The 17,399-nt window shown below is 40.7% G+C and overlaps 1 protein-coding gene across 2 annotated transcripts in view; it reads right to left on the bottom strand.

The window, feature by feature from the left end:
• The window catches only part of CHUK (component of inhibitor of nuclear factor kappa B kinase complex), an 81,536-nt gene that overhangs the window by 36,073 nt on the left and 28,064 nt on the right, over window positions 1-17,399 (bottom strand). For both annotated transcript variants that reach the window (XM_067538611.1, XM_067538617.1), the window contains 5 exons: window positions 14,912-15,047; window positions 14,271-14,465; window positions 10,196-10,298; window positions 3,618-3,741; window positions 1,643-1,794 (listed from right to left, as the gene is read on the bottom strand). In XM_067538611.1, the coding sequence (XP_067394712.1) occupies window positions 1,643-1,794; window positions 3,618-3,741; window positions 10,196-10,298; window positions 14,271-14,465; window positions 14,912-15,047 (710 nt within the window). The remainder of the gene's footprint in view (window positions 1-1,642; window positions 1,795-3,617; window positions 3,742-10,195; window positions 10,299-14,270; window positions 14,466-14,911; window positions 15,048-17,399) is intronic.

Here is a 17,399-nt window from a genome sequence, read left to right as displayed (position 1 = left end):
TTTTGCTCCACCAACTCTACATTGTGAAAGTCCAAAGTAGTATATGGTACTGGGGAGTGCATAGCTTAAGCTGGTGTGCTAACATTGGTACTGGATTTGCTTTTGGAGGATTAAGTAGGAGACCAAGCCTTTTTTTTGAGGAATTGGTCTTCTTAAGCTTTAAAGACTATGGTGGATTCCACATATTTGGCTTTTTGTTCAGTGCTGGAGACGAAGAATGCTGTCTCCCTCCCAAATCTGTAGGATGAAAGGAGTCTTAGAGGTTCAGGGCTGTGCTCTGAGACAGAGTAGTATCCACACTGCTGCATGCCAAACAGTTGGGCTCCAAGGAGGGATGCAGTGCAGTTTCCAAGAGGACGTGCCTGAGTCTCCTTCAACTTTTGTATTCTTCAATTAAGTGCCAGATTTGCAGAGAGTTTACCTCTGATATGACTCTCTCCCAGGCATGTCGGGCAAGAAATTATTTTAGGCAAGTTCTATCGCCTGTGTTATACAGGAGGTCAGACTACCTGATCACAATGGTCCCTTCTGGCCTTGGAATCTAGCAAAACAGCAGGAACATAAGTTTTCTGCAGCCAGAACAATGCTTGAACTCCTTATGCTTTGACAAGCCCTGGTACTGGGCATCAATGACACCACAAAAGTCCAAAAACAACAACAAAAAATGAGTACCACTAAGGTACTAACTATAGCTATTACTAAAACGGTTTTCAAAATTGAGAAAAATCTCAGTTTTGAGAGAAAAAGGGAAAGTTGTGTAGAGAAACATACAATGCACTCCAACTACTGACCATGGGTCCAGGCAGCTCTGCCCTTTCTACCTTTGACTGAGAGCACCAGCACAGAGGGCATATACGCTGCCTCAATGGGTATTGCTATGGGAAAAAGTCTCCTGCTTCATTGCAGTAGGTGTGCATACAGCTAAAGTGGAATGAACATGTGCAATCACTCAAAGAAAAAGTTGTCATCAACTTTTGCATGAATAAAAATCTTGGGGATTCTATGCCGACAGCCCCACAGGTTATGATTAAGAGAACAGGTTTAGGAAAGTACAAATTGAGATTTGAGAAGGAAATGAATTGAGATAAAGACAGCTCAACACAACAGCAACTAGATTCTTTGGAGGCCTAGAAGAGCATGTTTAGAACAGCTTCCTCAGTACCCCCTCTACTCACGCTTCTCTTCAGATTCCTTCTCCTCCCAATATGAATCTCCCCATCTTAAAAAATAAAATTGAGTCCTTTACTTAACTGCCTTTCTGCCCAGACCTGAAGAAGAGCTCTGTGTAGCTCAAAAGCTTGTACCTTCCACCAATAGAAGTAGGTCTGATAAAAGACATCACCTCACCTATCTTGTCTATCTGCAAACTTTATTGGCGATGATTTTATGTTTTCTTCCAAGTCATTAATAAAAACATTAAATAGCCCCGACTTCTGTCCCCAGTTAAAAAATACAAAACACTAACAAAACTGTGCTGATCCCCCAATATGTTCATTTGCTTATGTGTGAGTCTTCAATCTCAATCCTCTATCTGTATCTTTTAGATTATAAATTCTCTGCAGCAGGAACTGTCTACCCGCCATGGGAAACAGCACCCACCATGACCCTCATTGAAACTTTTAACTATTCCGAAAATATTTACATATTCCATAAGCCATCTGGTCGCTGTATCTCTCCAGATCAAGATGAATACTCTGATGAAAGAATTCCAGCTTTGCTTTCAGTTGCTGAGATGCGGACACCATATTGTTTTTCATCTTGGTTAAGTTGGCATTATATCGAAGAAGACTCAACCTAAATAATAATTGCAAACAGGGTCTGTTAAAATTAATACAGCTGGAATTCTGAGAGTTAGTAACAAAGAATGAACTGCTATAATCAATACATAGAGAACCTGAATTCCAACATCTGTAGGAAATGCATCAGTGGCACTGAATTTCTTAAGATCTTTTGAAATAAGGTTCCCAGCAGGGACCCAGACTTCCTGTGTGACCTTGGGCAAGTCACTTAAATCCCTCTGGGCCTCAGTTCCTCATGTGTAAAATGGGGAGAATAATTCTTCCTTTCCCCCCATTTTAGTTGTCTATTTAGACAGTGAGCTCTCCATGGCACGGACTGTCTCCTACTACATGTTTGTACAGCACTAAGCACAACGGGGGCATGTTCATGTCTAAGGCCTCCAGGTGATACTGTAATACCAATAATAGATAAGACTATCCCTGCACTTGCAAACTACTCTGAACAATCTGTATTATTATATTAGTCACAGAGCAACCATCATAATTAAATGTTCAAAAGCTATTTTTTATTATAAACTGTTGTCTTCCTGGAATATGGTGAATTATTTTTGAAAATCCCTTTCAGCGCTTTCAGATTTATGATCCTCCCCACTTAAAATTCTAGAGCTACCATTTTCCAACACACATGAAACTTCTGTTATTTTACAGAAGTTAACTTTGAATTTTACATTTAGCCTGTGAAAGAACCCTTCAGTGAGGAATACTGTTTTGCTACATTCAATAAAACCGAATAAAAATAATGGAAGTCCTTCTCATGCTTCCATAGTTAAAGCTAAGTTGAGTTTTGCACATAAGATGGAGATTCAACCATTCTGTTATAGGAAGAATACCGCATTCTCTCACCAAACTTACAGCATTTACTCTGACCACAGAATACATTTTCTGAGTATTTACAGGTAAATCCATTAGTTGATAAATTAAAATTTTAAATTCTGAAGTGGGTTCTTTAAAGACAATGTATTAGCTTGTGTTCTGAACAGTCTTGAGAGAGAAATAGACACTTCCAATTTACCATATACTGAACAGTCACTGAAATCTTGAGCATAGGCTACATTTGAAGGTTTTTTTTGTTTGTTTGTTTGTTTTAAACTAATGATCTTTGACCCCATGAAGAAAAAAAATCTAGTGTGTCTTTAAAAAAATCAGTTTCAACTAATCTGGGACTACAACTGCTATCGTGCATTAATCTTTTCTTTTAAAAGTTAACTTTAACTTGGAATTTCTTGGGCTTACTAATGTTTGTTTTGTGAACAATTACATCATCTGGACAATGTATTTTACTCTAAATTACTAATTTGCACTCAACCTTAATGCCAGTTCAACATAGTTTTTATCTGGGATACAATTATGTATGATGGAAAATACACCTTTTAGAATGCTCAGCACCTTCTGCTATGATTTATGACCTCATGAAGCCCACAAATCATTCCTACTGACCAAGTAGTCTTGACCACCAGACATTTCAATTCTCAATTTACATTTACTGCTAAAATGCATTTGCAAGATTAAAACTGCTGCCACCAATAAACCCAGACAGGCTGCAATAAGCAATGCCACAGAAACAACCTCTGGCTTATTGATTTTTGAAGTTGAAGTTGCTTTTATTGATATAAATATTAATAACGTATATACACACTGAAAATTTAATATATTAGGAGGAGCTCCCATCTGATTTACAATTTAAGTTTATGAATGAAAAGAACAAAGCACTTCGAAAGAGTGGGTATCCAAGAATCCTTTAATTCATACAGCTTTCAATTCAAACATCTTCCATGTTCACATCTCTCTCCCTGGTCTACTGAATTGGCACCAACTTACATTGCAGCTCTCTGCCCTTGGAATAACCTGCTGTAATCTTCTTTTAGCCCAGTCACATAGTGCACGGCTTCTGCCCACACTTTACGCAGCTGTGAAATTGGCAACTGGATTTTGCTGTCCTGTACTGCACACAAGAGAAAAAGAAAATTATATAAACAACTTTCCTGGAATATTTGTAAGAGGCTAACACTGCACAGTCTGTACCTCTGCCAGTGCTATTTTTCACATTGTGAAATTCTTTTAACTATTTCAAGAGAATAATAAAGTACAGGGTGAAGCTCCAGTCAATAGACTCATTAAAAAAAAACAAAAAACCCTACAAAACATTTTAATCAGAATTAAGACATTTCTAAATTAGCCAAATTATCACTGATTTATAGTGGATTCTAGAATATGTTACAACAGCAATTCTCAAACTGTGGTCTGCATGCCATTTGTCAATGGGGCACTTACTGCTTTAGAAACAACACTTTTCTAATATTACTCTTCCATGTAAGGAATTGCTACAGTTTTCACATGGAGTTTGCAATCAACAGCAGGAAGAGAGTGGGATCCACAATATGAAAAAATTTGGGAACTGTGCCAGAAAACTTTGGCAAGCTTCTAAATTTATCTTAAAACATCTAATTCTGCAGGACACACAGGCTGTTTAAAATGTTTTTACATAACTGTTAGAAGAGAAGGTATTTGAAATGTTAAGGAAGTTATTGGTTCCAATATCTATCGTTTATACAGCATCAGATTCAACTGTGTTCTCAATTTTTCCTCACAGAGGTTAGTCACCAGGTTGGAAACGTGTTTAGCTACTTCCTGGCTATCATAAGGCAGTCCCAGCCAGAAGCACCCTCCTATGGCAGGCCACAGCACAACATACATGCCAGCTTCAGTTTCTCCTTTCAGGTAACCTAAAGGACTTAATTTCAGGCTCTCTTTTGCTCAAACAATAGTCCTCCTCGGAGCCTGTTTATTATAAAACATAGTGCAAATCAGCCCATAACAAAACTCCCAGAGTTCATATTGTCCCCCATATAGTCCTTAAATCCCACTCTTCCCAGCAGGAACCCCCACCAGCATTTCTGCTGGAAGTGCATCCTAATCACACTCCAGCATCTTCTGCCACACCTACACTCCTTGCCCACCCTCTTCCATTCATCTGCCAAGACAGCCATCCCAGCCCTTCTAGCTGGAGTGCAACCGGTCTCTTTCCAGCCTTTCTGCTGCAAGATCATCTTTATCATCCCTCACTCCCCATGGTCCTCTCATGGTTCCTCTGGGTCCAGCTCTTCAGCCCTGGAGATGTCAGTGGATATGTCCCTTTGCTGCTCCCCTACTGTCAGCCCTCTCTGGCCCTTGGCTCTGGCACTCCAGCTTAGAACCAGCAGATAATTCCCTCTGCTGCTCCCTGACCTTCAGCCCTCTCCACCCCTGCGGTCCTGGCTCTCTAGCTTGGGGAAGCCAGCCAGCAAACGCCTCTTGTTGCTCTCCTACCTTCAGTCTTTTTCCTGGAATCAGTCAGTCAGTCTCTGGCAACTCTTATCTCCTACCCTTTTCCTGTCTGATTTCTGATTAACTCAGTCTTCTCTCACTTACTGGGATGCCCCAAACCCTTCTATAGCCCCAGGTGCGGCCCTGCCTCCTTAATTGGCCAAACTGGGAGTACCTGCTCTGGCACAGGGGAGCTGGATATCCTTCATTTATAAGGGCCTGCAACTCTGACACACTGATATTTAGCCAATACCCTACCACCAAAAAACCCATGACCAATCACTGATACCTCCGACTAATTATACCATCCACTCAATCTTAACTTTGACCCACTGTTGGTTATTTAATGTAATAGATTTTTGGTTACATAGCTGACATTTAAGAAATTAAAATCAGTATAGTGTGATTGGAAAAGAATATATTCCCAGAATACATTCATTTATGCATTTGTTCTATAAGCTTTTTTACAGCAGGATGTACTTGTGAAACAATTTATATTTATGACTACACTTGGAATTATTCCCATGTGGTATTATGAAATGTATTGATTATACTATGTTCTAGGTTAATGAAAAAGCATGAAAACTTTTAAGTATATGTTTAAAATATTTTGTGTAGAAGTTAACATTAGCATTAAAGTACCCTGGAAATGTACTCCATGGAGAACAGCTTTGTTTTCATGATAATACTAATTTGTTACACTGCCTATTGCGTGTAGTTTTGCAGTTTTCAAAGAGGCAGGTTTAAGATGGAGTGGGCAGCATAAATCAGTTGTAATGACTGAATTTTCAATGTCCCTACAGCTGGATACCTTAAGTGTTCATTTCCAGACTCTTTACTAAGCTTTAAATATTCCTAAGCGTTAGAACATATTTTTCAAATAAATCTTTATTTGTCATTAAATTATTATATGTTTATGGAGTAACAATTAGATTTAAAATTTGAAGTTTATTTAGAAAAATCTTTTTCTTGGTTATGCTATCAATGAGTTTATTTAGAAAAGATATACACTTCCTTAAACAGTATAAGAATGATGTCTAAATACTAAACTGAGAGGTGTGGCAAGCACCTATGGGCACAGACAAATAATACAAAGAGACCTAGAGTTCAGAGATACAGCCAGAAAACAATGATTCATACATAGGTTAACAGATTTTAAGGCCAGAAGGAACCACTATGATCATCTAGTCTGACTTTCTGCAAAACACAAATGACGGAATGCCACCAGGTAATTCCCACAGGGAAGGGGATTATTCTTTCCTGCTATGGAACGTAAGTGATCAGGAACCCCTCAATAACCTGTGACTGAACTAGAGCATCTCTTCCAAAACAACATCATTCTCAATATAAATACTCCAAGAGATTTACCACTGCACCCTTGGTAAGTTATTCTATTAATTTGCTCACTGTTAAAAATTGCATCTTCTATCCAATAGGAATTTAACTTCAACTTTCAGGCACTGGTTCCAGTTAGGCATTTGTTCTCTCGATTAAAGAGACACCTAAAAATCAGATCTTTTTCTCCTGGGTAGATACTCAGACTGTATTAACTCTCTTCTTAGCCTTTTCTTAGGTAAACTAATAGACTGAGTTCTAGTTTCACACTGTAAGGGTATTTTCCAAACCTGAAGTAGCTTTTGTGCCTCTAAGTCCCTCTCCAATTTTTCAACTACTTTATAAGATGTTTATTGCACATGAACACAGCATCCAGTAGTGGTCTCACTTGTACTGTACACAGATGCAATTATAATGTTCCTACTCAGTATTCCTGTTTACTATATCCAGTAATCACATTAGCCCTTTTGGCCACAGCTTGGCACTGGGACCTCACAATCAGCTAATTATGCACCATAATACCAAAGTCTTTTTCAGAACTTCTGTTTTCCAGGGTACATTCCTTCATTCTGTAAGTATTGCCTGCAACTTTTTTCCTATATGTATGATCTTGCATTTGGCTATGTTAAAATGCTAGCTTACCAAGCGATCTGAATCACTCTAAGTGCCCTCCCTTGCCATTATTTGTCACTCCAATCTGTGCACCATCTGAACATTTCATCAGTGTGTATTTTCCTCCAGATCATAGATAATGATGAATATAATTGGGCCAAGAATTGATCCCTGTGGGACTCCAGAAAAAAATGCCTCAATTTGTTGATAATTCTCTATTAACTATTCTGTTTTGAAAACACTCAATTTCATAAGATTCAGCCAATGCCAGATGATTCACCTGAAGAAAAATAACCAAGAACACAGGCAGGAGAAGACTACTTCAAGAAACCTATGAGTGACAGTGGGCCCTGAAATGTGAGATGGCAACAAAATAAACCTATGCAATTTAGGGCTGCATTTGCAGAACCAGGCTGGTGAAACTCTCCAGTTCTGTATGCAAGTCTTCTCACATGGACCTTTACAGCCACAAAGCACCTAGTGCCTTACTCACAACATGCAGGCATAAAGGGCAGAGCTGTCCCAACTCCCCTCAGTTCCTTTCTATCAGAAGCCTCAGACAGAGAGGGGAAGGAGGGCATGTCATGGAATGGACATGTGCAACACAACTTTAAGAATGCCAGTTACTAACTTTTTCATAACTTTTTTGCTTCCTTGAGTTATTGCACATATCCATTCCACTGAAGGTGACTCACAAGCAGTTCCAACTAGAGGTGGATGTGATGCTGGCTGGATTAGGGGGACCATTTAGGATACTATTTAACATTAATATTTCAAAATTACAATAATGCCTATGAGATAGGCCATATCAGGTACCATTAGAAAGGTTATAATTTGCTAAGTATGATGATATTCCCTTGATGTGTGGAAGGAATGCCATACAATTAATCAGAAGAGGGGGATTATTATGGTGCTTGAACCCAAGAGGGGACACAGCACCTTCTTTCTACTCTTTCTGCGATAGGCAACAGGGAAGCTGAGGTTAGCCAAAGAAGTTTGGTGGGCTCTAAAATAGTGTAATTAATAGAGAGTGTTATCCTAGCTGGGGCAGAAGATGCCAAGATGTCCCCAAGCCTGTGGGATGCTTCCTGGACCTCTTCTGGTGGATGTATAGGGCCTCGGCCTTCCTCCTCATCAACTCCTGATATGTCTTAAAAATCAGCAGGAGGTGCAGAAATAGGATCCACCAAAATAGCCTCATAAAGGGATGAGGAAGAGGATGCCAACAGTACTGGGGACTGGTATAGTTCCTGCTCCTCTTTTAGATGCTCGTGAGAGGAGTCCTGAATCTGCTTGGTGCCACGCTTGCTACCAACACTAGGATGTTTTCAGCACTAATGCTCCTGATGGCCAGTAAATGGAACCAATGGAGGTGAATGCGGGGACTCTTTCGATTGCAGGGGGAAACACCCACCTGTTCTGAAAGAGCCAATGGTAAGTGCCTGGTCCCCAACTATGCATGGCCCAGGGGTCCTTTTGGTATGCCCCCCGTGGATACTGAGGCTGAAATCAGGGCAGGCAGGTGGTATGTTCCTGATGGTGAGAATGGCTAGGAATGGACACATAGGATTTTGATTCTTTGTCGGTCTCAATAGGCCCATACTGGGCTCTGCAGTCAACAAACTTCCCTACCTAGAAGTGTGCTCTGGAGAGTGCCTCCTCTTTGGGCACGCTTCTGAGTCTTTAAATAAGCTCAACCTCTTCGCCTCCTTTGATGACTCTGGTACCAAGTCCGATTTACAGTGCCTCTTCTTTGGTACCAGTGACACTGATCTGTCTCTCAGTACCAGTAACACCAGAGATGTACCACTAACTGATGCCAAGGTACTCAGCACATGGATCAAGGTAAATGGTTCAGACAGACAACGTAGCACCAATTCTAGCAGCAGATATTTAAGTCTGGCTGCCCGGTCCTTCTTAGAGTGGCACTTAAAGTCCTTACGAATGCTACATTTGTCACTCATGTGAACCACCCACAAGCACTTAAGGGAGATGAGGTGAGGGTCATTGTTAGACACTCCCTTAGCACAAGAGTGGCAGGTCTTGAAAACCAGAAAGCTCAGCATATCTCCAGTACCAGAGCCGGTACCCAGACTGAGTGCTAGAGTCACAAAACCAACAAACTTTTTTTTGTTTTTTAAACTACACTAACCAACCAACCTACACTAACTATACAGAAACTTAAAAATGGGTACTATTTACATGCTTGACAAAAAGACTTGCAGAAGCAATAAAAGGGAGCGCCAACAACCATCATGGGCAGCAGGAAGGAACTGAGGGGGGCCAGGGCAGCTCCGCCCTATATGCCTGCACACTGTGCACAAGACACAGAGGGCACGTGTGCTGCCTCAACGAGTACCACTGCGGAAAAGCTGTCCGACAGTTGTAACCTGGAGCGCTCACACACCTACAGTGGAATGGATATGTGCAATCACTCACAGAAGAACTGCTATTTGTCAGCCAAATCCCATGCACATCTATAGTGCTATATACATAAATTCCAGAAAAAAAAACTACATTTGAAGAACACTAAGGTTGCACAGTTGAGCACTCAAAAATTAAGAGATGCCAAAGTTAAGGTTGCATGTGTAACCTTAGTCCTGCCCCTCGTGTGCATGCCACATTACAATACAACCTATTACAGGAGCACATAGTCCAAAAAGGAACAGGAGGGAAAATAAGTTCTAGAATCTAATTCTCCTTTGAGCCCCTTTCCCCCCACACTCATCTTGGTCAACAAGGCATGGTCAAACGTGTCCACTCCCAGCCAGGTGTGTCACCAAAGGCTGTAATGGAACACCTGGGAACTAAGGAAGAGGTGAGAGTTGGAGACATGGTCAGGTAACACAGGTCTTTTCCTTCTCTAATTCATAGGATTCCATAGTACTCCGCTCCCACAGGAACTCTCACTCTACAGAGATTTTGACCACACCCATTCTATTTGGCTGGGGTTTTATTTACTGGCTGTGCAGATAAATGATGTTCCCTCAATGCTCAGGGATTTTAACATATAAATCTTTAAAGAGCTTAAAGAGAAAATAGCTCAGACACTCTGAAGGATACACATGCAGTTTTTTAAGGCAAATCAAATTTTGGTAAACTAGTTGAAGGGCATTCAGATTCAAAGTCTAGTGGAATACACTTACCAATGTAATTTACACAGTCGGACAGACTTCTGGAAGCAAAGGGTCCTTCATAGACATTTTTGCTTTTATCAAACAAATAAACCATGTAACTGTCCCAGCCTCTCTGGTGAGGAAGAGAAAGATTATAAGCAGAGAGAATCCCAAACACAAACTGTCATCAAAAGGACTTCAACACACTCTTGGAAAAGTTTGGCAAGCAGTACACTGAAGTTGGATGGAAGGGACATAGAATTGTAATGACTGAGGAACTGCTCTGCCAAACTGTGGGTCAGATCTGGCTGCCAAATCTAATGCACAGTGTCTTGTGAAAGTGAGAAATAAACACTACATGGCAGCTCCATATATTCAAAAAAAAAAAAGTCTAACACATGCTACAGATGTAGCAACTACTCTAGTGAAATGAATTCTAAGATCAGGAAGGGAGAGTTTCTATCTCTCTTCTGTACCCTGCTAAATAGACTTTACTAGAGAAAACAGAACGATAAATTAAGTTTAATAATCTAAAATATATTGAGAATAAGAGCTGAGAATGGATCAATACCTTTATTAGATACTTATATAGCAAATCTCTTCCACTTCAAGTCATAACTTTTCCTAGTGGACTGTTTTCTAGACTGATAACACGTCGCTCCTCCACAGAACACGACTCTCCTAAATCTGTCAAAGTCCTATTGCCCAAGCTGTTAGATGCAATGATTGGGGATCTCAATTGAAAATTGCCCCACCCCTTCTGCCTGCAGTATAACAGGTCCCTTATTACCGAAAGCATCTTGAATTTGCCCTTGGATAAAAGGAGTAAGTTGTGTACCAATGTTGTCTCAGCCATGCAGGAGCAAATAGGATCACCCTTGCCAAATCCTGTCTTCTTTTCTTTACTATCCTTAAGATCAGAGGGAATGGGAGGAGAAAGGGGGAAAAACACATACATACTACATCCCTTTGCCAAACTGAGACAGAAAACATCTATGACTGATTGACTGTCTGAGCCCATTCTTGAACAAAAACAGGGACATTTGGTATTAAATCAGGTGGCAAAGAGGTCTGCGTCTGGAAGATCCCAAAGACTGAGAACATCCTAAATCACTGAGTTTTTGAGCATCCGTGAAGGATCCCTGCTCAGCTGGTCTGCAAACTCATTGTGATCTACTGCTATATGTAAGGCAATCAGATAAATGTTGTGTAGGATACACCCGAGTTTTACTGCCTCCCTGTATAGCTTAGATGATTGAGCCCCTCCCTATTTATTCAAGTAATATATCACTGAAACACTGTCTGAATCTATTTGAATTACTGAATTTTGCACCTGAGGAAGAAAGGATTTGAGAACCAGACAAATAGCTCTGAGTGAACATGTTTATGTGTAACAAGGATTCTTAGTGGATCCAAAGCCCTCAAATGGAAAGGTTGTTGAGATGTGCTCCCCAACTCATTTTGGAAGCATCTGTCATAACTATTACACAGTAGGAGGAGGAGGGTTGTAAACAGTTCTTTGAGAATATACTCTGGTTTTCGCCACCATGTTAGGGATTAACTGAATTGTTCTCAGAATATTGAGCATCGCTAGCACTCTTTGGCAAGCTGTCTGGAGCACATCTGAAATTTTTTGAAACCCAGTGCTCAGGTGGCTTCATCCTGAGTCTGGCACAGTCTCACATATGTCGTTGAGGCCATATGGCCTAGTAAAGTCAAAAAGTATATTAGTTTTAGAGAGGGTTCCCAAAGTAGTTTGAAGATAGTCGCTTGTAGTTTCAAAAACCTCTTTTCTAGAGGGACAGCCCTTTCTTTTCTGGACTTGAAAACTCCAATAATGAATGGGACCTTCTAGGAAGGAGACAGAGACTTCTGTTTGTTAGAAGGCCCAACATTTCAAAGAGAGAACAGATGACTCGAATTACTCTTCTCAATTCCTCCTGGGAGTGGTATTTCAGCAGTCAATGGTCTAAGTATGGGAAGACAAAAATTCTGTGTCTCCTTAGGTACACCACTAGTAGAGACGGATATTTGATAAAAACTCTGCGTGCAGTGGAGAGGCCAAGAGGCAGAACTCTGAACTCAGAACAGCCTTGACCAAGCATGAAACAAAGACATTTGCGATCAGGGTCTTACAGAAATATGAAAGTACGCATCTAAGATTGACAGCAGCAAACCAAGCGAGAGTAGACAGGGAACGAAGAATCAATAGCAGGATTAGCATTCTGAACTGAAACTCTCTGATATATTTGTTTAAACCTCCGAGGTCCAGAATTGGTCTGTGACCTCTAGTCTTCTCTGGGATCAGAAAGTAACAGAAAAGAACCCCATGTTTCCGGAAGATAATGCGGCTGCTTCTATAGCTCCAGCTTGACAGACAGCTGTTCTTAATATCAACTTGTGGGAAAGATACCTGAAAAGAGAGGGAAGGAGGGGACTGTAGTAAGAAAGGAATTCAAATGCGACAGCATTTAGAAACACTAAGGGGAGGTTATGCTATCTGTCGGAGGTGATAGCTAATCATGCATTGTAGAAATGGTATGACCAGTCTTCAGAAACATGGGTAGTGTTTTCTAAAAAACTGGTTCAAAGCTCTCGATTTCTGTGTCAAACCTGAGGCTTGAAGATGCTACTGAAGAATTCTTTGCCCTCATCCCAGGTTTAAAGGACTTCTTGGTCTCTTGTTTGGAGAAAAATGATATGTAGCCAGATCAGTCCATGTTGCACATCTATGTGAACCTGCACTGTGACTAAAGGAGGAACCTTAGTAGTTGAGGTACTGGGTTCGGTTGATCCCTTTTTCAGATCCATTCCCTTACAATCCATAGTTGTTATTTCTTTAGGTCTTGGATCCACACTGAGTTCCAAATGCTCCAAATTTCCTTCTCTTTTCTTCAGAACTGAAGTGCTTGGTGGAGACAATTTCTCCTGAGCTTTATGATCCTTAACTGAACCAGCTCTGATGAAGGTCATGATATTTTTGAAGTTAAATGAGAGGACTGGGCTATCGCAAGCTCAGTCAAGGTCCCAAGGCCAGAGCCTTTCCTGGATCCAGAAGTACTATGAACCAATTCGGACCTCCTATCCTTCCCCTCAGATCTTCTACCTGTATCCGATCGTGAGGCTTGGCTGACAAGCCTCTTGTAACAAAAGGGCCTGAAATCCGTTCCATCTCTCTTTATAGGCCTGAGGAGTGAATGTGTGGCAAACAGCACAACATGAAGGAGAACACTTCTCTCCTAAGCATTTCGTTACTGGACATTAGTGTTGGATGCAGGAAAGACTACTGGACATGACACATGCCTTTTAAATCCATGCTTTTTCACATTTAGATCCACCATGATGTCAGTACTGGGTAAATATCTAACTCTCAATATTTACTTAGCTAAAACTAACTTTTCCTAAAATTAACTCAGTCTAAAAACTATTAACTCGTCTAGAAAATAGAAGGCTCTTTATTTATAGCTATGGATCCTTGCAATCTGTAGAAGTCCATGTCCTTTTGCTGCTGCGGCTGGAAGGAACTGAGGCAACAGCTGGTGCCATGCCCTCTTTTGTGGCCATGGCCTCAAACCATGCTCGAATGCCAAGGGGGGGATGCACGAGCACTCTGACAGACACTATCAGAAGGTTCCACCATCCAAGCTGCACTAGTTGGTGCATTCCAAAAGTGAGAATATGCAGAGGACACTAAGAGAACAAGAACATTATAATTTTCCATCTTGTACCCATAGGCAATAAGAAGGAACTGAGTGCAGTTTGTAGCTGTCCCACCCCTTATTCCCTCTGTTACAGGAAGCGAGAGAGCAAAAGGGGTAGAGGCACAGCCCCAGCAGATAATGATATTCAAAACAATGTGATCTTGTGCACGTGGGGCACACATACACCAAGAGTGGAATCTGTATGGCCAATCACTTGAAGGAGGAAATTCCATCTGTAAAGCAAAGAGTGCTAGAATTTATCTAACCAATAACTATGCAGAAGGACCACAGCATCAGCTACCATCGCCACTGTGGTGAAATAAAGCAATTAATTTTCCATGAGATTTTAAACGTGAAAACTTAAAACAGATATGGCAACTGGAGTAAAATGAAAATAATCTTACCACGCCATCAATAACACATTGGGAAGCAGGTTTCCGAGGGTCCAAGGAAATTCCCATCTCTAAAAGCAACTCTTGATTTCCAGTATTTATTCCAGTATCACGCTCAATGCGAGACTGAAGCGAATGAAGACTTTCCTCAGGATGCAAGAGAAAAGAAACAATCTTGGCAGAAGTCATATTTAGGATGTGTACTATCTGTAAGACCAAAAACAAAGTCATCTTCATTTACAGTAGTAATTTCTTTCAAGAGATGAATGGCACTAAAATATCAGGCTAAATGATACACTGCCCTGGAAGGAAGATGTGCTGATGTACAGATATATAAAAGTTAGACTGCATAGATAAATGGAGTTTTAGTTACTGTCAACAGTGTGTCCCTAACACATGGCACATATTGGTAGGAAGCAACCCTTATGCTTCCAGAATAAAGGTGAAAAAGTCACATTACGACTGATATTCTTGTCTTCAAGCATGAATTGGATTAAGGCACAAGTGTTTTCTCCCTGAAGAAAGGAAGACTGCTTCCCCTGACATTGGATTTGGAGGGTACAAGAATTTCCACTAGATTAACACATTCATTATCCACTGAGATTTCTTCACCATCAGTATTTAGACTAACTATAACACATTTAAAAATTCACCTTCAAATTCAGTATGTGATCCATTAATAGGAAACATCTCGGTCGACTGGTTTCTGTGTCTATACCTCCACCCCTCTGCTGTGGATCCCAATTCAGCATCAGTTGTAACCAATTCTCCATTGGTTCTACAATTATACTAAACAAAAACAAAAAACAAAAGCCATACATTGACATGTGCAACACAAACGAAAATGGCAGGCATTCTAGATAAGATTTGAAGAGTCCAGTTAATTCACACGTTTTCTACCAGTACTAGAAAAAAAAACCTGAGGCTATGTCTACACTGACGGCAGCAAATTCGCTGCCGTCAGATCAATTTATCCGGATTGATTGAGCGGAATTGGAGACCCGCTCAATCGACCCGGAAATCAACGCTACTAATCCACCTCCACCAGGTGGAGTAACTCTGCGTCGATGTTAGGGAATTTCCTGTCAGCAAAGCACACTGAAGACACCGTGGTAAGTAGAAGTTAGGAAGTCAACAGGAAATATGCAAGCTACTCTGCCTAGCCTGCGTATCTCCCGTCAACTGCTGCTGAATTTGGCGGCAAGTGTAGACATAGTCTAAGGGAGACAAAAATCCCATTGACTTCAGTGTAAGCAGGATTTCACCTAAAGTATGTATCCTTTCTTGTATCTCCCTCTGAAAAGTAGTTGTACTAATTTTCTTCAATAAGTGTAACATTAAGGTTAAACAATTACACCATAGGCAAGGCAAAAGTTAAGGTATCAACAACAACAACATTATCTTGGCCACATTGGGAATCCAGTATAATCTATGGTATATATGTTCTATAAGAAACTGTAATAGAAACCAACATATGAAACAACAAACAGGAATAATAATGCAGCAGAAGTAATGTTACTTTTGAAATATTAACTCCAGCATTTCCTGACTTTTGAAACCACCCCACTTCAATGCTCTCTTCATAGATTTAAACTTTTTTTTTTTTAAATAAAAAAAAATAAAATAAAAAAATAAAAGAGGTTAAAGGAAAAACAATTGGCCTGTGTCTAACATGCGCATTTCAATGGCCCCAGTTAGTCTTTGGTATACAGAGAAGAATGGAGAGGAGTGGGCATGCCTTTGCTGCTGCTCTTGTCCAGTAGACAGTCCAATCCCAGGCCCCCATTTCCAAATGGACACAAGAGAAATGCAGGTTACTCACCTGCTCCTGGCATTTGAGATGGACTCTACACATTCACACTCTTGGGATGTGCTGTAGTGCAGTTCTGACAGTGGAACACTCCATAGCAGTGCCAACTGGAGAGCTCTCACACCACTCCCCTTCCCTTCACTGTTGCTGTATGTTTTGAGGAAGGGCTAATGAAAGGGAGCGTGGCACTCCAGTCACTTCAGTTCCTTCCACCACGTTCTCAGGTCAGAGATTATCATTAGGACCCAAAGAAAGAGAGGTGGGGAATGTGAACATGCAGAGTCCATCCCAAAGAGCTCTGGTTACAGGTGAGTAACTTGTATTTCTTCAAGAGGCTCCTGACACATTCCCACTTTTGGAATAGTATGTTATGCAATACTGTCTTCTGAGAAAGGTGAGATACTCAATATCAAAGTGCAGGTCAGCTCTGAATGCTAAATCCAAAGAGTAACATTTAATAAGTGTTTGAGGTCCATTTTGTAGCTCTGCAAAATTCAGTAATGGGAATATATCTAAGGCTGTCTTAGTCCTAGTGGAATGTGCCCTAACCTTTACAGAAAGAGGGACACAAGCAAGTTTGTAGCTCTCTTCAATACAGTGTAATCCATTTAGACAAGCACTGAGATGAAATAGCCTGACCTTTACTATTCTTTTTATAGGATATAAAGCAATCTGGGAACTTTCTAATCAAAACAGAATGCCAATGCCCTTTTAGAATCTAGTTTGTGGAGTTCTGACTCGCCTAACTTCACATGAAGTCTGGGAAAGAATACCAGTAGACAAATTCATTGGTTAAGATGGAAATCAATTACCACATTGGGCAAGAATTTAGGATGTGGACAGAGGACCACTTTGTCTTTACAGAAAACTGTGGATCGACCATGAAGACTTGCAGTTCATTTACCCTTCTGGCCAATGTTACTGCTATAATGAATGATGTCTTGACTGATGAATTAGTGCTCACTGCTTCATCTACCAGCTCAAAAGGTGGTCTCGTACATTGAGTGAAGACTAGGCTACGGTCCCTTGATAGCAGGGGTCCCTGACTGGTGGCTATACATTCACTACACCAGTCATAAACTTCTTGATCAAGTCATGGGTAAATTAGGTTATGCTGTCCATTAGTACAAGGTAGGCTGACATGGGTGCTAAATGGACTTTCAGATAGGATGCTAGATAATTTCAGATGCAGTAAACAGGGACTGATTTGATGCAGACAATGACAATCAGATCCCCAGAAGACACAACTTACCCACTTGAGGTCAATGTACTTACGAGTAGATTTGCTTCTGGAATTTAGCACGTGTTGTGCATCTGACAGACAAGATTCC

Source organism: Emydura macquarii, unplaced genomic scaffold (assembly GCF_026122565.2).
Source record: "Emydura macquarii macquarii isolate MOO-44397 ecotype Brisbane River unplaced genomic scaffold, CSIRO-AGI_Emac_v2 contig_67, whole genome shotgun sequence".
NCBI classification, from domain to species: domain Eukaryota; kingdom Metazoa; phylum Chordata; order Testudines; family Chelidae; genus Emydura; species Emydura macquarii.
Note: the sequence above shows the minus strand (reverse complement) of the source record. Positions and strands in the feature narration are given on the sequence as shown.